This window comes from Xenopus laevis, chromosome 4S, assembly GCF_017654675.1.
Source record: "Xenopus laevis strain J_2021 chromosome 4S, Xenopus_laevis_v10.1, whole genome shotgun sequence".
Classification (NCBI taxonomy): domain Eukaryota; kingdom Metazoa; phylum Chordata; class Amphibia; order Anura; family Pipidae; genus Xenopus; species Xenopus laevis.
The window spans coordinates 117,265,273-117,292,163 of NC_054378.1; the positions used below are offsets into that span (position 1 = coordinate 117,265,273).

The 26,891-nt window shown below is 41.3% G+C and overlaps 1 protein-coding gene across 1 annotated transcript in view; it reads left to right on the forward strand.

The window, feature by feature from the left end:
• LOC108715044 (kelch domain-containing protein 8B) overlaps window positions 1-26,891 on the forward strand; it is a 131,756-nt gene that overhangs the window by 100,350 nt on the left and 4,515 nt on the right. Inside the window, exon 5 of the mRNA XM_018259897.2 lies at window positions 4,854-4,955. Coding sequence (XP_018115386.2) covers window positions 4,854-4,955 — 102 coding nt within the window. The remainder of the gene's footprint in view (window positions 1-4,853; window positions 4,956-26,891) is intronic.

Genomic DNA, 26,891 nt, shown 5'->3' on the forward strand with positions numbered 1-26,891 from the left:
TGGCCAAAAAAATCGCCACGCTGTGCGCATCACACATTTTTGTCCCTCTTTTCATTTTTCAACTGTTGGGAGGTATGCATAGCCTACATTATTTTAAGATATACTGTAAATAACAATAATGAATATGGGAAACAATAATAATTATATAGGAAGCCAGGCATGCAAGTAGCATTTCAATAGAAAGATGACGAAAGAAATAAACAGTGAAGGAAATATGTATTACTAGAGCAATAACGTAATAGTAGATGTTAGAGAAGAAGTGAAGCTAAGAGCTGAGAATCTGTAAGACCCATTGTGGCCTAGAATTGATCTCTAATAATACCAGCTTTCATAAGATCCTACTGTGTAATATTCAGTGTAACTCAAGGATATACTGTGTGCATATTACTATAGTTAGAATAATATTACTATATACTTCCTTATTGACGTATTGTATTGTTCTGTTGGTTATTGCTATTGTTGATGTTGTAGTTAGGTTCTTATTGCATGCACTGTATTAATGTGATTGTTACATGGGTTTGCATGATCTAATGCCTGTTTCCATGCGAAATTCTGCCACCTGCAATTTTTTTGTGAAACTGCGGCAAAACTCTGCCATGATAAATCAAGAAAGACAAAATTGTCGCAGAGACAAAAAAGTCACCATAAGAAAAACTGACCAATTGCCTTTGATGCATTTTGACAAAAATTCTGCCGAGACAGAAAAGTTGGGAGGACAAAAAAGTTGTCATAAGTAAAACTGACCAATTGCCTTTGATGCATTTTGACAAAAATGCAGCTGAGACAGAAAAGTTGGGAGGACAAAAAAGTCGCCACAAGAAAACACGCCCATTGACTTTAATACATTTGGAGTGAGAAAAAAATTGGTGTGCACATAAAATGTTGACGGTTTTGCAATTTTTTTTCGCAGTTATACAATTTTTTTGACACTATTTGCTCACTATTGTCTAGTACTTACAAAAACAGTTTTTTAATTTGGTGGCCAATTATTAAATAGTAACTGGAGTGGTTGCTATGGGTTACTAGAACTGTAGCAAACCTTGCTAATACACACACACACTGTTAAAGGAAAACTTTACCCCCAAAATGAATACTTGTGTGCACCGGGAATCATATGATCCCAGGGGGCGGCCCTTATTTTTTAAAATGGCTATTTTCTATTTACATGAAGCAGGGTTTTACATATGAGCTGTTTTTTGCAATATATTTTTATAGAGACCTACATTGTTTGGGGGGGGGTATAGTTTTCCTTTAATATCCCCCTGATGTCACTGCCCTAAGCAATCCAGTTCTTGGGGGGCGGGGGCAGGGTAGGTTTACAAGCATAAACAAAAAAACTACATTGCTTGCATCTAATGGCAGATGGCCAATTGAGTTCCCCAAAGCACAAATGTTACTAAAAATTAGTATTTTGAACTCAGTGGGATCCAAAATGTGCCCAATCTATTTGGATCTGCTGCAACAGTAGGAATTCAGTCCTTTGGGTCTGCCACCCCCTTGATTCAGTGTCACACTGGTAGGTGTTCATCATCCCAGTGAAGTCAAAAGTCCATAGGTCTGATACGATATGAACCTTTGGAGAAATCTACAATATTCTATTGTACCTCTAATTTGGTACAGTAACCTTGAACCTTGGTAACATGAATTGTATCCTAATCAGTGTCGGACTGGCCCACGTGGATACCGGCTGGCCCAGGTGTCAGTGGGCCTCTTGCTTCTAACCATTTGGTCTATTTCATGGTCATTCCATATTTCTTTATGGGAACAAAGAGGCTTAATAATGGAAGAATAGAGTATAGTATGTAGAGCTAAAAGACAAGGAGAATAAAGAGGTTGAATGAGGAGAGGAGATATAATAGTTTGGAAAGTGGACCCTCAGCCTAAGGTTTTCTGGTGGGCCCCTGGCATCCCAGTCCGACACTGATCCTAATCCTTCGTCATGGTGCCTTTGCTCATTAAAAGAAAAGATATTTGATTCCTTCCCTATCTTCTTTTCAACTCATCGGTTGCAGCTAAAATATTGCTTGCTCTGGGGGGGTATTCTAAATAAACAGCAATGGATCAGCAACTGTTCATTTATGATGAGTTATGATGTTGCTATTTCTGAACATGGAGTATGACTCAGCCATAACAATCACTGTGGTCTTTAATCCCAATGTGTAACCCCCTCCATACTATGCCATCTATTTAAGGGATATTATGGAAAGCGTAAAGCTGCCTTGAATTGGCATGAAGATTCTCACAGATTGCAGCGGTGCTAATGAAAGAATTTTAATTCTGCATTTCGTTTTGTCCTGGTTCTGACTCTTGAAGCAATGTAGCAGATGTCAGTTCCTCCAGGTTTGTTAATCAGCTGGTTTCTGCTACATTGGGACAGTGCTTACAATGACATTTTAATCATGCCTAAAACACTTTTTGGGTGAATGATGGGATGCATATAAATGAATAAATACAGTTCAGTACAATACAATGGCAGGTGTTCTATGTATTGTCCTTTTTCAGAAATGGGATGGGTGAAACATTTTAAGCTTCCATATCCAAACTGCCAGTTGATGTCTGCAGCCCGGGTGATAATAAAAAAGCTGCATGGCAGTGTTTGGAAGTGATTCAAAGAGACATGAGTCCAGATGCCACCGCCCTTCCTTCTCCATATTTGTATGACCCCCTGAAGTTAGAGGGTAGAGCTCTGAACCCTGAAGTTAGGAAGTGGGGGATGTGGATTATGCCAATGTTCACAGCTGGTACAAAGAGATTGCTGCCATTACCATGACAATTGACAGGAGGAGATCATAGTCCAAGGAAGATGATTGAATTTGACTCACAGCGGAGGGGATTACAGCTGGTTCTTCAAAGGGGCCCTGGATATAAATATACTGCGCTATAGATATCTTGGCATATCTCTCCCACTGCTTGGTAACTCGTTTGTAGAGCTCATAAGCAGCAGCACATTTATCTGGGTTACATCTGGATCTAGGGAATCAAAACTTGGCCCACATAAGGAGATCAATGTCTCAGACTTCTCTATTGCTCCAACAAAGAAGACTGATATTTAGGGAGAAGACAACAAGTAGAGAATAGTGATGGGAGAATCTGTCCCATTTTGCTTTGCCGAAAAAATTATCGAAATGCATTGAAACCAATGGGTCAATTATTTTGACCCGCAACAATTTTTACACAAGCGACAATTTTTACATGCGCAACTTTTTGGTCCAAAAACATTAAAGTCATTAGACAGTATATGAGATTTTTTTGTTCACAAAGCGTATTTTGCAGCAGTTTCGCTAAACAATTCCAGGTGGCAAAATGCAGAAATTCGCCACAAATCCATGCCTGCTGAATAAATTTGCCCATCAGTAACGGAGAATTGTTCATCCCTTTCTAGGTCTGACTCTTAAAGGAATTGTTCAGTATAAAAATAAAAACTGGGTAAATAGATAGGCTGTGCAAAATAAAAAATGTTTCTCATATAGTTAGTTCGCCAAAAATGTAATATATAAAGGCTGGAGTGAACAAATGTCTAATAAAACAGCCAGAATCCAACTTCCTGCTTTTCAGCTCTATAACTCTGAGTTAAGGTGGCCATACACAGCTGATAAAAGCTGCCGACAGACCGTGTCGGCAGCTTATTGGCCCGTGTATGTGGCCCCCCGACGGGCTTCACCGATCGAGATCTGGCCGAAAGTCGGCCAGATCTCGATCAGATGGGACAGAAAATCCAATCTAATCCAATCTATTCGTTGATGCGGTCCCGCAATCCGACCTCCCGTTAAGGCATCGTTAGGATCCGATCGTTGGACCCTAGGGCCCATGATCAGATCAGCCCGATATTGCCCACCTCAAGGTGGGCATATCGGAGGGAGATGCGCTCGTTTGGCGACATTGCCAAACGAGCGAATCTCTCAGTGTATGGGGACCTTTAGTCAGTGACTTGAAGGGGGGCCACATGGTACATTTCTGTTCAGTGAGTTTGTAATTGATCCTCAGCATTCAGCTCAGATTCAAAAGCAACAGATCTGACCCATGTGGCCCCCCCTCAAGTCACTGATTGGTTACTGCCTGGTAACCAATCAGTGGAAACCAAGAGAGCTGAAAAGCAGGAAGTAGTGTTCTGGCTATTATGTTACACATCCAGTCACTCCAGCCTTTATACATTACATTTTTGCCTAACTAACTATATTAGAAACATTTTTTATTTTGCACAGCCTATCTATTTACCCAGTTTTTATTTTTACACTGAACAATTCCTTTAAAACAATGCAAAAGGAGTTAGGCCTTTAATCAGCTGTGATGCAACATTGTCTCAATGGATGGATAGTGCTTTTTAATGCAATTACATTTACAAATTACTTTAAAACCAGTGAAGATCTATAATTAATAAATATCAGAAAGTTCCCTAGAATTACATTTTTTCACTGGTTCAAGGAGCTCCTTTAACACTATCCTTAGGCAAATGGCAAGTACAAGGCTTAAAGGAGAACTAAACCCTAAAAATGAATATGGTTAAAAATGCCATATTTTATATTCTGAACTTATTGCATCAGCCTAAAGTTTTGTTATATTGTGACATTTCTATTCTATGTGTACTGTATATTGTGAGTGGGTCCCTAAGCTCAGTAAGTGACAGCAGCACAGAGCATGTGCAGTGAATCAGCAGAAAAGAAGATGGGGAGCTACTGGGGCATCTTTGGAGACACAGATCTTTACTGCTAAAGGGCTGTGGTTGCCTTGGACTGGTACAGAAGCCCTAAACATAATGTACAACTTTCTAGCTACTTCTTTAGTTTGGCTTTAGTTCTTCTTTAATCTCTGACATTTTAGACCATAGAATATGAACATTATCCATTTTCTTTCAGGTATCTGGAGTAAGCCCGGTCGCTCAATGAGAATGAGAGAAAAAAGAGCCGACTTTGTAAGCGGTTACTTGGGTGGACGAGTGGTGGCAGCCGGAGGACTAGGTACTGTAAATCAATGTCCTGTATCTGTTTCCCATAGCCCTGTTCTCTAGTTTGCTGTGATTTTGGGGCATAAAGTGATTACCTGCAGAATAGTGTTGCCACCTTTGTGCTCACGATCTGGGTGGGACCATGATGTCACTGGGGTGGGTCATGCTACATCACATGGGTTTGAATCCTCTAGTGCTCATTTACCCAGCACTTTAGAGAGAGTGCACCCATGTGTACTTACCACCTGCCATAGGGCCCCTTAACTGCCCCTATTCAAAGGAAAAAGAATGTCGGGAGCATACCTGGGCATAGGAAGAGGACATCATAATGTAGCCTAAAATATTTGGAGGTGCAGTCTTGTGCCATATCTGTGTGTTGTGGGATGTTGTTGATTGGAGCCCAGGTAGAGGTTTATGGTCCCAACCTTCACACACATTTGTTAGGTAACAACATAAAAGTTGCAGAATTTCTTGTAACTTATGGCAATCAATAAGATGTTTAATTTCAAACTGAAGAGCACGTGCTTATTGGGGACTATAAGTTTTAAGAACTGGAGCAAACTTTTATTAAATGGTAAATTAAATGTATACATCGGTCTGCATTAGAGTTCCCACCTTTTCCATTTGGAGAAAACAGCAGGGGGCGGATGATGTCAGGAAGTGGGAGAGTGATGTCAGGGGCGGGTCTAATGATGCCAGGGGCGGGTCTAATAATGCCAGGGGCGGGCTGATGACCTTGGGGCCAGGGCTGGTGAAATCTCATTTACTTCAATTTCCTGTCCGAATTTCCTAATTTGGAAATCCGGATAGGCACTTTTCGGCAAATCCAGGCCCTGTATATTACTGCAGCCACCCTCCAATATTGGGTGATACCTTGCAATATAATATTTCATTTTTTCTAGACAATTTAGAAACAATATTTCACAAACAACACGGTTCTAAAAATCCACACTGCAACCCAAATTATTCAGCAGCATTGCTAGGACTGTCGGAGTGCCCTGGGCTTGCGAAACGCCATAATGAATACTTGTCTCGGGGATAAAAATAACAACATATCAGATTTAATTTACGCAGTTATCTTCTAAATTATTATGGGACCAACATATCCATTTTTTAACTCGCATGCTGCATTTAATGGCAATTATTAAACACATCTCCCTGTCTGGGCTTTTAATCTTTTTCAAGATTGTGTCTGCATAACGCATTTTGAAGGGGTCACGCTTGCCATGTTGCGGGCTCTCGCACAAAAGAGTTGTGAGAGAGTGAAAATAATGAATTACAAGAAATATTAATGCTTGACAAATGTAACTGAGAACAGATTGCAATGGTGTTATCCAAGGAAACCCAATGGGAGCCATTGTTGTGCCTTTTGTAAACAGTGATATAACTAGGAATTTATGGACCCTGGTCAAATTTTGCAACTGGGCACTGACAGTTTGTTAAAAACACAGCTTCCTCCAGCAACACTGGTTTCCCCCAGCCAACATATTATCCGCTCCACCCCTCCGTCCTCTCATAGGGTTGCCAACTTGCATCAAGCAGCCTTTTTAATTATCAATAAATTTTTATTCTTTTAAACCACATTTATATACAGAATGCTTTTTACACAGAATCATTTATATTTCCCATATCCATCATACATAATAAACATAAAAACAAATCCATAAGAAAATTCTAACCTGGTGACCTGAGGCGTGGAGGGAAACCCCAACAGCACAGGACAAAAATTTGGGTTCCATATCTCACCCCCCCCTAAAAAAAAAAAACAAAAAAAAAACCACCACACATACCCAAAACCCCTGATATAGTTCCATGAAGTAAGTGCTAATATCTTCTTAATAAATTGTGATCTTTATATAGTACAAAACCCGTGCCATAATACTGTCAATAACTAAAACCAGCGATGTTGTAGCTACAATACCTATATTATATAAACCTAGAGCCAATTTATTGTGAAGAACGATGCCCCCGCTACTGAAATAGCCAAGACATCGATCCTTTAAAGTGGACCCCCATAATCCTAGAAAAAAAAAAACAGACAGAAACCCCCCCCCCTCAGTGATGCTCCTTGTAAATTAACGTGACAAGTTTATTAGATAGGTATCTGATAACTTCGCAAACCCTGTGACCTTTTATCACCCACCTCCAAAATTTGGGACGAGGAAAAAAAAAAAAAAGGGGGGGAGGGGGGGGAACCCCCTACTTTCAGCTCTTATTGTGTCCTTCTGTGCTAAGTATACCCTCCCCGCCTCAGGCCCCCAGGCCAACCCAAGATTTAATACACACAATCAAAAACACCAAGAAAGAAAAAAAAAAAAAAAATAAAAAAGGACCAAAATAATAAGTACCTCCACTATAAGTCCTATCTCGAATAGAAATAATTCTTACAGTGAGAGAGGAATAAATACCTCTCCAGGCCCCTGTCTATATTCGATCCAGGGCCTCCAGACAGCAAGAAATTTCTGGTGAGAGTCGAGGAGAGTACTTGACATTTTCTCTTGACACATGATCCAATCTATTCTGGATTTAACTGGTTCTATTGAGATTTGTTTCTGTTTCCAAGCTCCAGCAATAGTTCTCTTAGCTGCTAACATTATAAAAGAAAATAGACTAAACTGAGACTTCGATAAAGTATCTGGTTTTTTCCCAAGTAAAGCTAGAACAGGATCTTTAGGAATGGGGGTCTCAAATACCGAATATACCATATTGAAGATTCTAATCCAGAATCTCCGGGCATAAGGGCATTCCCACCAGGTGTGGAACATTGTGCCTAATTCTCCACAGCCTCTAAAGCAGCTAGGATCAGCTGAAGGGGCAAATTTGGCTATTCGTGCTGGAACCAAGTACCATCTAAATAACACTTTATAATTCGTCTCTAGTAAAGAAACATTATTAGATGATCTTCTAGTTGTATTCCAGATCTGTTCCCAATCCTCATGTGGGATTTCTCTAGAAAGATCCTTATGCCAGGCTAACATATAGGATAGCGTCGAGGGTTGCAGGCCTTCCAAGAATTTATTATACAAACTGGAGACTACCTGTCGTGTATTAGGAGAATAGATACACCTACATCTTTCAAAGAATGTTTCTCTGTTCTCTTTGTCTTTTACCTGGGCCCACTGTGTTAAAACAAAGTGATAAACTTGTTGTAATCTAAACCTTTCTGTAGAGGGGATTGAAAACTTGTCTATCAATTCCTGTAAGGGAAGGGGCCCTGCTGTAGAGCATAGCTGCCCCAATGACCGAATACCTCTATCCGTCCACCACTTAAATTGAGAAACCTGAAGACCCGGAGAAAACTGGGGATTTGAGAATAGAGGGACTGCTGGCCCGAAAGAGGACTTCAACTGAATATTCTTGTTCGAAGCTACCCACACCTTCATAGTGTGTTGAAAACACCTACTCATCTGTGTTACTCTCTGTCTCGACAGGTTCCATAATATTGCTGTAGGGGAATATGGTTGTGTAAAGAGGCCTTCCAGCGATACCCAGTGAGGACTGTCTTCTATGGAGTACATAGCAAGGATCTGGGCTAATTGGGCTTGCTTTATAATACAAAGAGAACTTTGGAAATCCCAACCCTCCACACCTCTTATGCTGGAATAATGTGTATTTATTAACTCTTGGAGGTTTCCCCGCCCATACAAACCTAAGTACTGTTGATTCAAATTTCCCCAATTGTCGTACAGGGACAGTGACGGGTAAGGTTCTAAATAAATACAACAGTTTCGGTAGGAGTGTCATTTTTACTGAATTTATACGTCCTACCCATGATATATGATGAGAGCTCCATCTCCCTAATAAGGCTGTTAAAGCTTTAAACATTGAAGGGTAATTATATTTAAATAAATCATCATAAGACCTTGTTAATTTAATTCCTAATAGAGATATATATTTAGGGTGCCAATTAAATTCAAAGTTCAATTTTAACAGTTTTTCCATTTCATGAGGGAGGTTAATATTTAGTGCTTCAGTTTTATAGTGATTAATTCGTAACCCTGAAATAATACCAAAAGCTTCTAAAAGCCCATATAGATTAGGAAGTGATGTAAGAGGTTTAGAGATAATGAAAGACAGGTCATCAGCAAAAAGGCTAAGTTTATGATGAAGTCCACCAGCTTGAATACCGGCGATATTAAGGTTAGACCGAACTGCTATAGCCAATGGTTCGATCGCTAGATTAAACAAAATGGGAGAGAGGGGGCATCCCTGACGGGTCCCCCTATATATCCGAAAGGGATTAGAGCAGAACCCTGGAATGTTAACTAAAGCTGAAGGCCCATCATAAAGGGCTTTTACCCATGACAGTAAGTTCGGGCCAAACCCCCATTTTCCCAATACATAATAAAGATAGTCCCAGGATAAGGAATCGAAAGCCTTTCGAATATCTAATTTAAGCAACATAGATTTGGTACCTGTCCTTTGAGCGTGTTCCATAAGTAAAATAAGGCGCCTGATAGCGTCCGAGGCCTGGCGGCCCGGAACAAACCCCACCTGATCTTTGTTGATTATTGAAGGGAAAAATGTATTAATACGCCGTATTCAAAACCGAGATAGGTCTATAGTTCTTACAGTCATGTAAATCTGTGTCTGGCTTAGGGATAGCTGAAATTTTAGCCTGTAGTGACTCGGGGTGTAACCGCTGGCCTTCTAAGAGCCCATTAAACATAGATGTTAAATATGGAGACAGTTCTATATTAAATTTTTTGTAATATATGTTTGGGAGACCATCGGTGCCCGGGGATGTATTCAAGTTCAGGTCCTTTATAGCATGAGCTACCTCCTCCTGTGTTATTTTATCCTCCACCCGCAAGATTTGCTCGGGAGAAAGCTGAGGGATATCAAGGTCTTTAAAAAATTTAGTAAAGAGTTTATCGCTAATAGGGGCCGGATTCGAATATAATTTTTTATAAAAGGTTTCAAAGGTTTCCATTATCTTTTGTGGGTTACCCGAGAGAGGGCCTTGGGGGGTCCTGATTCTATGTATAGGCGAGGAGTTATTTTTCTCATTTAATTTGCGGGCCAGCATTCTCCCCGGTTTATCCAGGGCACTATAAAGTTTGTGTTTCGCCCATCTCAAGGTTTTTTCAGCATTAGTAGAAAGGAGTAAATCTAAATCCCTTTGGACTTGTTGGATCTGCGCTAAATAAGCTTCTGTGGGATCAGCCTTTTTAACCAGCTAAATGGCCACCCTACTCTCTGAAACAAGGTGATTTTTGCCATACTCCTCTTCTGCCCTGACCACGTCCAATTTCACCCTGATCACGTCCACTGTCCTTCCCACCAACAATATAAATACAGGTGATTTCTGAAAAACGTGGGAGGGTTGTTAGATCCCTTTTATCATGAATGTAAGAGTAAACAGCTTAGAGGTATTGATCCCATCAACCTTCTGATAAAAGGACCCTTCTTTAATCAACCTCATCATAATTGATATTCTTTTTAGCTTTTTAGTTTTCTATTGGTAAATGTGTCCCTTTGGGATCTTTCTAGTGAAACCTGGTGTTTTTTGTGGAGGCTTATTTTTTTTGGAGTTATTGTGGGACCACACATGTTCTTTAGTAAGCATGTGCTATTTCATTTCTTTATTGTCTACCTTATTATATTTAAGTTCATCTGATTGAAGTTACGTCGATGAGATTGGAACAGCACTACGCAATTTCTTTGAATTAAAAATGCCTTTATTGCATTATTCTCTGGGCATTACAGCTACTTTTCGGGCACTCCTTAGCCCTTTCTCAAGCTTTAGGTAATGCCCAGAGAATAATGCAATAAAGGCATTTTTAATTCAAAGAAATTGAGTAGTGCTGTTCCAATCTCATTGCTGTACACACCAGTGAAAGTGGCTACTGGGGAAATCTGCACTAAGTTGGAAGTCTGGAACCTGTTGTGTTTAACTACTTGCTGTTGGGGTTACTTTTTTCACAAATATCTTGGGCCTGTGAGGACTTGTTCGGACCAGACACTAACACCACCATATTCCAACAAAAGTTACAACCAGTTTTTCTTTTATTCTATTGAGCACTGTATCTGATGTTAATGGTTATAATCACTGAGAGGGGGCACATGCTCATAGTGATTAAATTAGTTTATTGTAGGATATTGTTCCTTTCATTTGAACCTGCAACTTTTTGACATATGTATAATTACCATATCCTGTAGGCATTCTCTTAATGCCCTTCCAGTGAGCTCCCTCAGTATAGATATCAGACTTGCTGGCTGATAATTCCGTGACACTGATTAGTTTTTTTTAATAATCTAACTACATCAATCTACCTCAATTTCCTGCTTCTGAATAAGGGCATATTTAGTCTACATATATAAGAAGAGAGGACTTACTGTAAAGGGGGTTGTTTAAAACATAATCAGGCTAATTTACACTGGGCAGGGGGGGCATGCACTTCAGCATATGATGTGCAAGGATGTCCGTGCTTAACATCGAAATTACACTCAAGGTATACATTATCAAGTAGAGTTAAGTCTAAAGCAACTGGACCCTCTGGGGCAAATTCACTAAGATTCGTAGTTGCGACAGCGTCCGCTTCGCCTCACTTCACCAGGCGTATTTTCGCCAGCGCTACGCAAATTCACTAAAATCCGAAGTTGCGCTCAGGGGAAGCGTAAGGTTGCGAAGTTGCACTAGCGTTAATTCGCCAAGCAAAGCGAAGTTACGCTAGCGATGCTTAATTTGCATACGGCGCCAAATTGAAGTTACAATGGAGGTATATGGAGCGTCACTACACAAGCCTGGGAAACCTTCAAAACAGCAAATAAAATTTTTATTTTGCCCTACACATGTGCCCACTGTATAGTTAAGGTGCCATGAGTTAGGAAATGTAGGGGGGAAGGAGGGTAGTCCCAAAAAAAAATTTTGATCTTTTTCAGCCTATCACCCATAAAAAAATAAAAAATGCCAGCATATTTTTGGGACTTAGAAAAATTGTTAACTTTTTTTGAAGCAATCCCTATCTACTCTATTGCACTTCGCCTGGTCTGAGGTGGAAGGAAGGAAGTCCGGCGTAAAAATGCGCTTGTCAGTGAATTTGCGTAGTTACGTCCGTTGCGCAAATTCGCCAGGCGTAAGGGTGTGAAGTAACACTACCGAATTTACGCCAGTGTCCGTTAGTGAATCAGCAAATTAATGAAAATGCGGTACGCTAGCGAATTAACGGTAGCGTTAGGCGCTTCGTCCTTTAGTGAATTTGCCCCTCAGAGTTTTCTTGAAAACATTTCACCACATGACCTGGATAAATGAGAGTCTCCATAGACATGATGCTCAAAGTGGTGGCCTTGACATCCTACAACTCCTGCCCACAGGCCCGGATTTGTGGAAAGGCCACCTAGGCCCGGGCCTAGGGTGACAGGGTTTTAGGGGGACGGCATGCTGCCCAACCACACCCACATTGGTTCAAAAACACTGGGGATGTGCTGGAGATACAACCATTTTTTAAATTTCCCATGCGCCAATCCTCATTGCTCCTGTCCCCCTGGAGGGGAGAGGGGCGACGAACGACAGTGGGCCTAGGGGCGCCCACTATGTAAATCCGGCCCTGCCTGCCCATCTACATACAAATACTGTATAGAGAAACTGGTGCACCCCTTTGTGTTCCATTTCTTTTGTGAAAAGACTTGCATCCATAAGAGCATCATGCATCTTGGCCTACCATCATAGCTGAGCTCTAATTTATTCGGATGTTCCCCTACTTCAATAGGCACATGGTTTACAAGAGGGAGCAGGAAAGACCCAGCGACACCAAGCACACTATGCAGAACTGCAAGAGGCACCTTTTAGTATTTCTTGGTAACTTACTATGACAAAGTGCATGGCAACAAGTGGTAAATGAGGCCTTAGAGTTTTATAAGCCGTGAGTTGATGGCCATGGAGCACAGGTCCTTTTGACTGGTGAATATTTTTCAAAACTGAACAGGAAACACTCGCATCAGTTTGTTCTACAGAGAGAGAGCGAGAGCAATTCAAATGTTTTTAGGTGCAAATGCATTTTTATATCGATAATAATGTCCATTTAGCAGGACTGGACACATTTCTGTCTTGCTGAAACCTGATTTGAATTCTACATTCAGGCATTAGTAGAAAAAGAAATTGTCACAAACGTTCGACTTCCATGAGAAAGAATGAAACATCTGAAATAAATGCCATAATCTTTTGATTTAACTACTTCCATAAAAATGCTAATCTGTGGGCTAAATCCTTCAGGATTAATTAATACCTTTAAAGGGAATGTATTATCAGGACTGCAAAATGTAGTATTACAAATAATATGTAAACCAATCTATTTTTAACATTTCCATTACTCAGAGTTCTGACGTGTCTTGATTGGCAAAGCCAATGTTACTTTCCTTGGCTGGTGAGCGCAGGCACAATGGCATCACAAACCATCTCCTAATGAACAAATGATCGAAAATGGATCACGCGGAAAGGGGTGAACTCTGCCCCATCTCAATATCTTCTGTAGTCAACGACATACATAGAAATAGATTACTTTTGGAGATTATGGATTCCCAGTAAAGATGTTTATGATTTTTTTTCATTTTATTGCCATAATTCATCATTTCATGACACTGGATATAGCCTAATGGCAGCCTTTAACCTAAACCTAACAACGTTGTTTATGTATGCATCAGAACTGTGGTGTTGGCTGCGGTTATTTCAGATGATGATGGGAGCCACACAAACTGCAGAGCTGTGCTACTACTTTTTATTGAACATTTGTTGTGTTTTTGTAGCTCCCTTCACCTTCTTTATCTTGATGTATGTATGGTCTATACGGTGGAGGTTGAGTAATATTGATAGTTAATAACAGGAGTGTGTTGGAGAGCATCTACACTTTTATGCACGGGTGATTGTTGCCAGTAGACTTAGCAGCCATTGACCTTGTGTTTATGGAAGCACTTACGTGAGGATGTTGGGATGCTAAGAAGTAAAGGAACAGGTCTGGTTGTGAAAGGTCATTGGCTTCTTTTGGTCTAGTGTGAATAAGCTAAAGGGTTTGTTAAGAATTTTAGCCTCAATTGCTTAAGACTTAATTGCTGTCAGGAAGCCGGGAGCTCCCTCCAGGGAGGTAGCCAGGATCAAGGAGGAAGCCCTCTTGAGGGAGCAAGGTTGCGGTATCCGAAAGGTTAAGCAGAATCAGTAGTAGTGGTCACAGGCAGGAGTTAACGGGGGCAGGCAGATCAGAATCAAATATCAAGAGTTCAGGCAGGGGGTCAGAACCAAGGCAGGAGCTAGAAACAGACTGGGAGCTGGAAACAGGCTAGAAACAGGCTGGGATCAGGCTGGAATCAAGCTGGAATCAGGAATCAGGAAACAAACAGGAACCCAAGATCAATAGCAACAAATCCTATTCTTGGGCGCCATCACAGTGTTTTGGGCGCCCTTTTATGACGAGATCCCAGCACCAGTGATGACATCATCATGCAGTGACGCTGCAGCCATGTGTTCAGCATGGGCGCCGCCATCTTGGATCTTCACTGTGATCGCCGGGAATGTAAACAGCGCCGTCGAGTACTTCTGGGTCGGGTACTTCTGGCAGTCCTGACAATTGCACTGACAACTTTCATTAAAGGTCCAAAAACGCTCCTTGTCATTCCTTATAATTATGCTTGACACCAGTGTATCCAGCCTGCCTACTCTTCTAAATCAAGTGCAAGTGCACCCATTGAAACAGGCTCAGCCCCTGAACTACTGCTGCCTTGAAGCTGGCAGTAATTCCAAGGTGTCCTCTCTCGCTTATAAAGCACAGGTGGAGAATCTAGTATCATGGTGTTAAGAGAACTGTCTTTATTTGAATGTCAGCAAAACTAAGAAGTTTGTGGTGGAAACAGCAGAGGTCTTATTATACACTAAGGGGCACATTTACCTAGGGTCGAATATCGATATTCGACTGCTGAATTGAAATCCTTCGACTTCAAATATCGAAGTCGAAGGATTTAGCGCAATTCGTTTGATCGATCGGTCAAACGAATAATTAAACGATTAAATCCTTCAAATGGAACGATTCGAAGGATTTTAATCCATTGATCAAACGAAATTCCTTCGATCAGAAAAACCTTGTAAAGCCTATGGGGACCTTCCCCATAGGCTAACATTGGCCTCAGTAGGTTTTAGGTGGAAAACTAGGGGGTCGAAGTTTTTTTTCCTCTATTCCTTCACTCGAGCTTAGTGAATGGGCCCCTTACTATTGGTGGGGCTGCAGTAGAGAGGGTGTGTGGAACTCCCTGGTTTCGAACCAGGGTCCTGTTGTGTTCCAGGCGCTGCTCCTCCTGCTTGAGGCACATGAGGTGGTGTGGTGGTAGCCTGGCTCTGATAAAATGACTGTTGCTTTGCTGCCTCCAGGTCAGCCTTTCTCAGCACATGCCCCCAATCCCGCTGAGGGCAATTACTCATTTGAAGGCTACTTAAGCCTAATTCCCACCCTGTGCTGGATTAGTTGGCCTTACTGCTAACTGAAAGCCTCGTGACCTTGATATCCTGATCCTGTTTTGGTTTCTTCTCTTGTTCCTGAAATCTTTTACCTGGTAAATCTTGTTCCGGCCTTGTGTTTTCCCTGTTTTTTGCCCTGTTTCTTATCTGCTCACTGTACTCCTGATTTTTGGATCCCCTGGTTTTGACCTCAGCCTGTTTTCTGACCTTGTATGAACTCTGCTTGCCACGACCTTTGGACTGTCGCTCAACTGTTTGTCTGCTGCCTGCCCTGGAATTTCAGCCTGATTCTGGACTTTTTTTTTTGTTTTTGCTGCCCTTTTTTAGGTTTCTGCAAAGGTCTGTGCACATTTTTGTTATTAAACACCTTTCAAATTATTCAGCACATTGGCTCCTGTCTTTGAATCCTTACAGAGGAAGAGTAGTTTTACATGTCTAGGGGTCCACATTTCTGAGGACTTGACATATTCGAGCACAGTCTAAGAAGGCCAGGCAGTGCCTTTATTATTTAAGAAAATTGTGGAAATTTGGAGTTTCAGCAGAAACTTTAAAGACTTTTTATATTGGTGCCATGGAGAGTGTTCTGACACAGAATATCATCTCATGGTTTTGGAATTGTGGTGTACAAGATCGTAATGATTTACAGCGGGTGATACTCGCAGCAGAAAGTTGCACTAGATTTGCTTTACCATCATTAAAAGATGTTTATGTAAGGAGATGTAGAGTTAGAGCATTCAGAATTATTAGAGATGGAACTCATCCTTGTTATTAAAATTAGGAAAACATCTTAAGTGTCTTAAGGTCATAATAGAGAGGTTTATAAAAAGTTTTTATCCTCGGCTTATTTGGCTTCTTAATCATGGTTTGCCGCCACAGCTTTTTACGTTTTTTAATTATTCCTGTATTGATGAATCTAGGAATATATTTTAGATGTTGTTACACTCTGGTGTTTAGTTAACAATATGGCACTTGTATGTATTAATTATAATATATGCACAATGTACTCAAATTTATGGATTTATAGAGATTAGTAGGTATTTTCATATTATAAGCACAATGCAGCTGTGTTTTGGAAAAATATGGCACTACTTTTTATTATATATTTATTATGCAGTGTTTAATGCATTGCACGATCATTGTCTTTGTATTTAGGGACTATTGGACAATTTCTTAAAAAATGTTTCTAGGCACTAGTATATTGTTATTTTAAAAAGAATTACACCGTTTTGGAATGATCAGGGTACATTCCACTACAAGTTGCACTTTTATAACTTTGTAAGTGACAAATAAAGAATCTATCCATCTACAGGTTTGCGTCAATTGGCGCAATCATCATGTTAACAAACTTTATCAAAATGAACTCTTTATTATTTATTTTTATTTATTTTCTGTTATTTCTATAGCACTGACACATTTCCACAGCACATAGTAGAGATCATACATCATTCACATCAGTCCCTGCCCCAGAGGAGCTTACAATCTAAGACCAAGCATAACACCATCAACATTAAGGGGCAGATTCGAAACTCGAAGTAATTTTTTGGATACTTCGACCATCGAATAGGATACTACGGGGCAGATTTACATAGGGTCGAATATCGACTGGCGAATGTAAATCTTTCGAATATCGAAGTTGAAGGATTTACCGCAAATAGTTTGATCGAACGAAAAATCGTTCGATCGAACGATTAAATCCTTCGAACCGCTCAATTCGAAGGATTTTAATCCATCGATTGAACAATTTTAATAAAAATTGTTCAAGGCCTATGGGGACCTTCCCATAGGCTAACATGGCACCTCAATAGGTTTTAGGTGGTGAACTAGGGGGTCAAAGTTTTTTTTAAAGAGACAGTACTTCGACTATCGAATGGTCGAATATTCGAAAGTTGTAGTTGAAGGTCGAAGTAGCCAATTCGATGGTCTAAATAGCCAAAAAAAACATTTGAAATGCGTTTTTTTATTCTATTTTATTCTACTCCTTCACTCGAGCTAAGTAAATGGGCCCCTATGACTTCGATTCGAAGTAAACTCATTCGAATATTCGACCATTCGATAATCGAAGAACTGTCTCTTTAAAAAAACTTCAATACCAAGTTAAACCTGCCAAAGTGCTATGTTAGCCTATGGGGACCTTCTAGAGCATTTTTCTAAGTTTTTGGAAGTCGAAGTAAAATCGTGCGATCGATTGCTGAAATCCTTCGAATCCTTGTTATTAAAATTAGGAAAACATGTCTTTAGGTCATAACAGAGAGGTTTTTACTTCGACCGCAGGATACCCAAATTCAATGAAAAAAACTTTGACTTCTGATATTCTGTATTTCAATTCGATGGTCAAATTTCGAAGTATTTTTAATTTCGAAATTCGACCCTTGATAAATCTGCCCCTAAAATCAACGAGATATAACCTGGACTAGTATAAATCAACTGATTTCTTATGTGAGTCAAATGATCCCAATGCAAGAAGTACCTTACAAAGGGCCCTGTGACCCTATTATTATCATCATGTAAGCAGTTTTGTATGATTAAAACAGAAAGGACATCAGTCCCCTGGTAGCTTTGTTTACCTCTGATCAAATAAAAAACATATATCCTCAATAGTGATGGGCGAATTTATTCACCAGGCGCGAATTTCGCGGAAACGGCTGCGAAAATTCACCGGCATCGGCGTCAAAAAACGGGCGTCGGCGTCAAAAAATGGACGCCGGCATCAAAAACGAGACGCCAGCGCAGTTTCGCAAATTTTTCGCCGTTTTGCGAATTTCCCGGGAAATCCACAGCGCAAATTCGTCCATCACTAATCCTCAAACTCACAAAAGATTTGTAAAAACACAAAGGGGCAAATTCACTAAAGTGCGACTTTTTGCGAAGACTCCACCACACTTCGCCCCACTTTGCCAGGCACAAATTCGCTATCACTACGCTAATTGATTAAAATGCAAAAAGGTGTCTCTGTAGCCGAATGCTGGCAACGTTTTGCTAGTGTTAATTTGTCAGCGCGAGCATTTCGTAGCGAACTTTCTGTAACGTTCATTTCTGCCTAGCGAAACTCAATTTGAATAGGGCGGGTACAAAAAAGTTGTAGAGACGTTGGTGCAAATGATTGAAGTGGCCACTTATTATTACAAATGTCCAAGGAAACAAAATAAAGACAAAAGAGATGCTCTAATGCCCTAGACATGAGCCCACCCTAAAACAAATGTTTGCCCCTCAAATGGTTGGGAAAAAAATGTTAATACAAAAAAACAGTTAGAACTTTCGAAGGCAATCCCACTTTAATATAAGAAAAAACACCAGCGTTTTTTAGAAGTTTTATGACTTTTCGGCATACCGGATGTGATGGGGCAAATTCACTAAAAATCGTAGTTGCGCCAGCGTCCGCTTCGCCGCACTTCGCCATGCGTATTTTCGCCAGCGCTACGCAAATTCACTAAAATCCGAAGTTGCGCTCAGGGGAAGCATAAGGTTGAGAAGTTGCGCTAGTGTTAATTCGCCAAGCAAAGCGAAGTTACGACAGCGATGCTTAATTTGCATACGGCGCCAAATATAACATATAGTTAAGGTGTCATGAGTTAGGAAATGTAGGGGGGAAGGAGGGTAGCCCCAAAAAAAATTTCGATCTTTTTCAGCCTATCACCCATAAAAAATGAAAAAACGCCAGCGTTTTTTGGGACAGAAAATTTTTACATTTTTTTTGAAGCAATCCCTATCTACTCTATTGCACTTCGCCTGGTCTCAGGTGGCGAAGGAAGTCTGGCGTAAAAGGTAGCATTCAGAATAATGCGCACTTTAGTGAATTTGCGTAGTTACGTTCGTTGCACAAATTTGGCAGGCGTAAGGATGCGAAGTAACACTAGCGAATTTACGCCAGCGTCCGTTGCACTACGCTGGCAAATTAACGCTAGCGTTAGGCACTTCGTCGTTTAGTGAATTTGCCCCGATGTCACTGACATAAGATTGAGGAGGATGTAGCTTCATTTTATCAGTTTGCCTGGTCTAAGGTAGAGAAGGAAACTCTGAAGTAACTTTCTGTAAAATACGCACTTTAGTGGATTTGTGGAGTAATGATCATTCGCCTGAGCGAATGGTTTCTTTCTTTAGTGAATTGTCCTAATGCCTGTTAGTAAATTGGTGCTATCACTGCGGTTGGGATTTCTGGCGAATTTTCAATAGCGACGGCCACTTTGCACTTTAGTAAATCTGCCCCGAAGATTTTGTGGACCATTTTTCATACTTGCTTTGCTCTTTACTCAACTCTTTTCTGATTCGGTTATGGCCACTGTATTTGTTTCCCGGGCTCCCCTGCAGCCGCAGGGTCTGCTCTCACTGTACTTAAGCCCCTGCCAATAATCCTGTCACCCTGGGCATGCTTTTGTGACTTTCCCATAAATCTGGGCCTGAAGATGGAGTCTAATACTTTCTTTACTCACTAACAGCAGCCAAATGGGCATAAAATAGTCTTAGGGGCCGATTCGCCAAGGGTCGAATATTGAGGGTTAATTAACCCTCGATATTCGACTGGGAATTAAAATCCTTCGACTTTGAATATCGAAGTCGAAGTAGTTTAGCGCAAATAGTTAGATCGAACGATCGAACGATAAAATCCTTCGAATTGAACGATTCGAAGGATTTTAATCCAACGATCGAAGGAATATTCTTCGATCAAAAAAAACTTAGGCGAGCCTATGGGGACCTTCCCCATAGGCTAACATTGAGTTCGGTAGCTTTTAGATGGCGAACTAGGGGGTCGAAGTTTTTTCTTAAAGAGACAGTACTTCGATGGTCGAATAGTCAAACGATTTTTAGTTCGGATCCTTCGATTCAAAGTCGTAGTCGAAGGTCGAAGTAGCCCATTCGATGGTCGAAGTAGCCCAAAAAACACATTGAAATTCAAAGTTTTTTTACTTCGAATCCTTCACTCGAAGTTAGTGAATCGGCCCCTAAATATATATAGAAATAAATTGGTTTCCCCTGGCCTGAGCCCCTTTTCCTAGAGCACAATTAATGCTCTTGGCTAAAACTTGGAACAGTGTGAGACGGCCATTTATGAATATTGATTTGACCCTTTGTTCTTGAACGAGCCACCCGATCCTGACCTGATTAATCATGTTGATCTGCCAGAATGCCTTGCTGACATACATGTCCTTGGTTGACTGTCTTAAAAATAGATGAGTTACCTGTAAGGAGGAAATGCCTGTGGCTGCAGCTGATTTTGCATATTTATAGACATAACCTACATGGATAAATGATCAAGCTGCGCTATCCCCACTGACTCAGGAAACGAGATGTATAAATGCAGGATTCGGAGCAGCCTCAAATGCCTGTTTTCTCCTTTTCTCAGCACAGCAAACACTGTTTGTGCAGGTGTTCAAAGCAGGTCCTCTATCAATCACCATCTCTAAATGAGTCTCGTGTTTAGTTTGAGCACAGAGAGTGACTTTATTCTGCAACAGATGAGAACGAAAACAATCTCTTTTTCATATAGATTCCAGTTCTGAAAAAGAAGAATTATATTGGCTTTGTCAGGTTTAGTGCTGGTAAATGTGTGAAAATGATTTTGTGGAATGAAAAGAGGCTGGCTAACAAAATAAGGGGCTGCTTTAACAGTTTTGCTCCAGTGTGGGAAAAAAATGATCCCCATCTGCCAAGGTTTGGCTTGGGTGTGTTAGGACTCAGGCCTACAACTACATTTGAACATCCCATTGAAGATCCTTTAGGATTCCCCAGTGGTAAACAGAAGAAGAACTAGAACCCGAGGGACAAGAGATAACTGGCCTCAGAGCACCAGGGCCCGACTCCACCAGGACCCGCAACCCCTCAGGACCCGCCGACAGTTCTCACACATGTAAAACCGCCACAAAAATCGGACTGGAGGGGGGTTGGGGGGCTGCATGGCCTGCACCCCACAGGGTATAGTTATGTTACTGATGGGCCTTACATTGTTTCACATGGTTTAGACTATATGCCCTGGTTGCACTGAAAGCCAATCTTAAAGGAGAAACAAAGCCCTTATTAAAAAAAATCCTACCCCACATAGACCCCCCCCCCAGCCTAGCTGCTACCCCGGGCAAATGCCCCTAACTTTTTACTTACCCCTCGGTGCAGATTCAGGGATCAGCGTTCACGGCCGCCATCTTCTTCTTTTCGGTAATCTGACGAGACTGGTGTGGCGGTGCGTGCACAGTTGGAGCAATTTCCCGCTTTGCGACAACTGAGCATGCACTGAAATTGCCGGAAATTGCCGGAAAGATGGAAGAAAGACCTGGAAGATGGCTGCCCTGAACTCCGATCCCTGAATCTGCATTGAGGGGTAAGTAAAAAGGTTAGGGGCGTAGCAGTTAGGCTGGGAGGAGGAGGGAGGGTGGTCTATGTGGGGTAGGGAGGTAAGGTTTTTTTAATAAGGGGCTTGTTTTTCCTTTAAGACCAAGTACAATGAAATTTGTAATAATGATGTACTTTCTACATTTTAGCAACAATTTGGGGAAGGTTGTTGTTGTTTCCCACTTCAGTACAATAATGTCCCCCATGCACAAAGCAGGCTTTGAACCTTTGCTGAGATGCAAATGGAAGAACTTGAGTTGTCAGGACTCAGCCTAACTGAACCCCATGAGATGAATTGGATCCTCAATAGTGAGCAGGGGTGATTGTGTCCCCCGAGGCAGCTCCTGCGATGCCCCCTTGCAGGTTGGTCGTATCACAAGTGCAGAGAAAGCAAGTGGGTTTTGTCAGGCCAGATCCCCAAAATCTGTGTCCAACCTCGCTAATGCTTTTGTGGCTGAATGGAATCAAATACAGCCAACAATGTTCCTACATCTAGGGACACATTTACTTAGCTCGAGTGAAGGAATAGAATAAAAAATACTTTGAAGTATTTTTTTGGCTACTTTGAATTGGCTACTTCGACCTTCGACTACGACTCGAACGTTTCGAACTAAAAATCGTTCGACTATTCGATAGTCTCTTTAAAAAAAAACTTCGACCCTCTACTTCGCCACCTAAAACCTACCGAGCATCAATGTTAGCCTATGGGGAAGATCCCCATAGACTTTCCTAGCTTTTTTTGATCGAAGGAAAATCGTTCGATCGATGGATTAAAATCTTTCGAATCGTTCGATTCGAAGGATTTAATCGTTCGATTGAACGATTTTTCCTTTGATCGTACGAACGAAGGAAATGCGGTAAATCCTTCGACTTCGACATTCAAAGTCGCAGGATTTTACTTCGCTGGTCGAATATCGAGGGTTAATAAAGCCTCGCTATTCGACCCTAAGTAAATGTGCCCTACTAGTGTAACCTTCCCAGAAGAGTAGAGGCTGTTGTAGCAGCAGAAGAAGGAATAAACTAATCAGATTGAGAATGAGATGTTGGACAAGGAGGGTTAATCTGAAGCAACTAATTTGGCTAGAATATGTCACAAGCATGTTTTAATTTTCACTAAGGGATGGCTACTTTTTGGTAAATATTTGGGAATACACAGAATTAACATGCATTCATATATCATTTGCTTTTGCTGCATGTAGTGCAGGAATCTGTTATGTGCAGAACCATCAGAAAGGGGAATTAGAGAGGATTACAGAGCTCACATCCTTGTGTCTTACTGGCTGCTTATCCTCTCGGATTGATGTCATGCTGTTTGTATACACTCATTCTGCCTGCTTAAGTCTTTTGTGCACTTCCATTGTATACGGAGGAGTGAATTAATATGGTGTTCTCTAAAGAGTATAGTGCTTGGTGTAGTCCATTATTCAGTATAGCCTGATTTCATTTAAAGGGTCGCCATACCTTCATTATATTTATTTTAAATTTGTGTTCCTGCAATATAACTTTTACTCTAGAATTAACTGCCACTGGTTTTGTTTGTAAGGGGTTATGTATTCTGGGGTTCTGTGGCCAGAGAACTCTTTATCACTTCTGGTAGTAAAATAATTGGGTTAGGCCCAGGCCCAGATTTGTGGTGAGACCACAAAGGCCCGGGCCTAGGGCGGCAAGTTAATAGGGGCAGAGTCACGTTCGGCTCCCTAAATCCAGAACCCAAGCTAAGCTCCCTGGTCTCGGCTCTCAGTTGAGCCTATAACCGCCTCCTTTCACCTTGGAGGAGCCCTCGGCTAATCGGATGCTGCCAGGTCTTATTTGAGAGAGGAGCAAAGCTAATGGTTCTGCACGAGCAAAGGGGCACAATCGTATCGCCAGGATACTGGAAGGAAGAACACCACTTGGAAACAGGCAGGCCGGGCCGGCACAAGAAGCAGAGAATAGTCAGACAGGCTGCAATCAGGATTGGAGAGTGTAGAATAGTCAGTGGACAGGCAAATGGTCAGGATAGGAGAGATCAGAGTAGTCCCAGGCAGGCAAGGGTCAATTACAGTAATAACAGGCAGGATACACTAAGGAAAGCACCCAAGAACAATCAAATCGAACCTAACAACGGGCAATGTTTTTTACTACAAAGCCGTGCGCCCCATAATGTAACCGGCGCTAGGGGAAGACGGCAGAATGCGGCGGGCGTCCCTGCCAGAGACGCAGCGGGGGACCCACTAGACCACCAGGGTGAGTCCTTACAGGCAGCATGCCACCCAGCTGCTTTCTGAGGAGCACTGCAGACGCGCATCTCCCCAGTGCTCTGGTGCGTCTGCGCTCGCTAAAGCGGTGTGGGTGGCAGGCTCTAGGACCGCGCAGCCTGGGGGCATACGCCTCTGAAATCCAGCCCTGGTTAGGTCAGCATAAGTGTAACTTCAAGAATTCCAAGCCATTAGTGGGTCTAATTTACTACAAATGTTACCTTCTTATTTTAAAGGAGAATGAAAGTAATTTTATATTTGGAGGTGCCAAAAGTTAGTTTTCTGCTGATGGGAGCACCGTGTGTCAGGTAAGTAAATACAATCACTTGGGGTTGCACACCCAAATATGTGCCACACACACACAGGACACCCCATTCGCTGCAAGCACCTAGTCATAAATAATGATGGGCGAATTTGTTCTGTTTCACAGAAAAGCATTGAAGTCAAAGGGCAGCAAAATCATTTTGTACTTTTTACATACGTGCACCTATTTTTTCCAAATGCATTAAAGTTAATGGACGTCCGAATAATTTTGATGCACCGAAATTTTTATGCGCTCGACCAAAAATTTTTTGATGCAGTGGATTTTTCTCCAGCAAACATTCACCTCAGTTTCACAAATTTATTCGCTGCCAGCGAAACACAGAATGTCGCTGCAAATTCTCGCCTGGCGAATTTATTCGCCCGTCACTAATCATAAGCAATCTGCATACTAATCATTAGCCTTTTTTTGACTTAATATCAACCTTTGAGGGTGTTCTTCAGCCATGACATAACTATAGGGTGCATGGGGGCCCAGAATAGCAGGTCATCCACAGGATAAAGCTGGCGATAGACGCAAAGATCAAAAGATACGAATCAACGTACGATCGGACTTTCCCCATCTCCCGACCTGCCACTAACCATTCAGATCAAATTCTTTCCATTCTGATGAAATAAAGTAGTTAAAGAACAGATCAGCCGATGTTCTGCCCCTGACAGTAATCGTACGATATCTATGTCCAACCAAAGCTAGTGACAGTCTCCCACTGAAAATCGTACGATCGGCAATATACGCAGAGATATTATCAGCAGAAATTTTCTAACCTGTCCGATCGACCAAACAACCGATCTCCGCCGGGCGAAAAATGTCGGGACTCTCCACACACGGTCCGAAAATCGGACAAATCCACGATTCGTACGATCGGATCGTTGCGTCTATGGCCAGTTTAAGGGGTGCAAAATTAGGTGGGGCAATGAAATAGCAGACCCTGGGCAAGATTCACAGTGACACAGTTGTAAATAAAATATGAGTTAAAAAGGGCTGTGTGTGAATAATAAATGACGAGGGACTGTTCTACATACATTGTGCTCATTTTATTTAAAAATAAAAAAAAGCACGTTGTGATCTTGCTCTTTATTAAAGAAGAATTAAAGGTAAATTCCTGGAAACTTTAATGCAGAATCTATTTATAAAATGTCCTTTCTCACTTTGTCATTGAAGGCTCCAGCGTCTGCCAATTTGCAGCACTCCTGCTAACCAAGAAAGGGAAATGGTTTTATCATCACCATCAATAAAACATAAAGTGCTGACAGCAAGTTATACATTAAGGGAGTCCATCCTCACTGCAGGATAAATGTCACACACCTGCACCAAGCGCCATTGAGGGTCAGCTCTGAAACGAGGGACATTAATGGAAAAGCCTCACATCAATTTTGCAGGAGCAGAACAATATAAATAGTGATAAATATGAACCGGGATAAAATGCATCTAAATGGTTTGGTGTGAAGCAGTTTTCTCTCTTAATTTCTTTATGCAAAAACTTTGTAGACATTTCTAAACGGGGCCCTTGATGTCAAATCGCAATAGATACTTGTTCTGCATTGTTATAACTATTTTATGTATTAAAGAGGTTGTTCACCTTTGAGTTAACTTTTGCTATGGTGTAGAAAGTGATATTCAGACAATTTGCATTTGGGCTTTCATTTTTTTTATCATTTGTGTTTTTTTTAGTTATTTGGCCTTTTATTCAGCAGCTCTCCATTTGCAAATTCAGCAATCTGGTTGCTAGGGTCCAAATTACACATTGATTTGAGTAAGAGACTGGGATATGAATAGGAGAGGTGAAAAAGATGAGTATTAAAAAAAATAGGAGCCCATGACTAAGCACCCTGAGGGGTGAGAAACGCGCAGGGTGGATGGAGATGCAGCTATATTTTTAACTTTTCTACAAATAAATTTATTTTTTAACTGAACATCTATGGTCTTGTGGATCCGTTTGAGTGCTGGTCAGCTCTGCTTCCTTATCTTCTGCTGTACCACTCCGCAAGCTCAATAATCAATGATGATGATGAGGATCCAGTTTTTTAAATCTGTCCTTCTCTGTGTTTGCACTTTAATAAGGGTAGATGGCAGTTGGGGTACAGAGCAGCCTGGGCCTGAGGGGATTCAAAAAAGGCTGCCAAGCTAACTTGCAATATCCCTGAATTGCTCATGTGGACCCTACATTTCCCAGTGTGTGGCTTAAAGGGATCCTGTCATCGGAAAACATGTTTTTTTCAAAACACATCAGTTAATAGTGCTACTCCAGCAGAATTCTGCACTGAAATCCATTTCTCAAAAGAGAAGATTTTTTTTTTTTTTTATATTCAATTTTGAAATCTGACATGGGGCTAGACATTTTGTCAATTTCCCAGCTGCCCCCAGTCATGTGACTTGTGCCTGCACTTTAGGAGAGAAATGCTTTCTGGCAGACTGCTGTTTTTCCTTCTCAATGTAACTGAATGTGTCTCAGTGGGACATGGGTTTTTACTATTGAGTGTTGTTCTTAGATCTACCAGGCAGCTGTTATCTTGTGTTAGGGAGCTGCTATCTGGTTACCTTCCCATTGTTCTTTTGTTTGGCTGCTGGGGGGGAAGGGAGGGGTGATATCACTCCAACTTGCAGTACAGCAGTAAAGAGTGATTGAAGTTT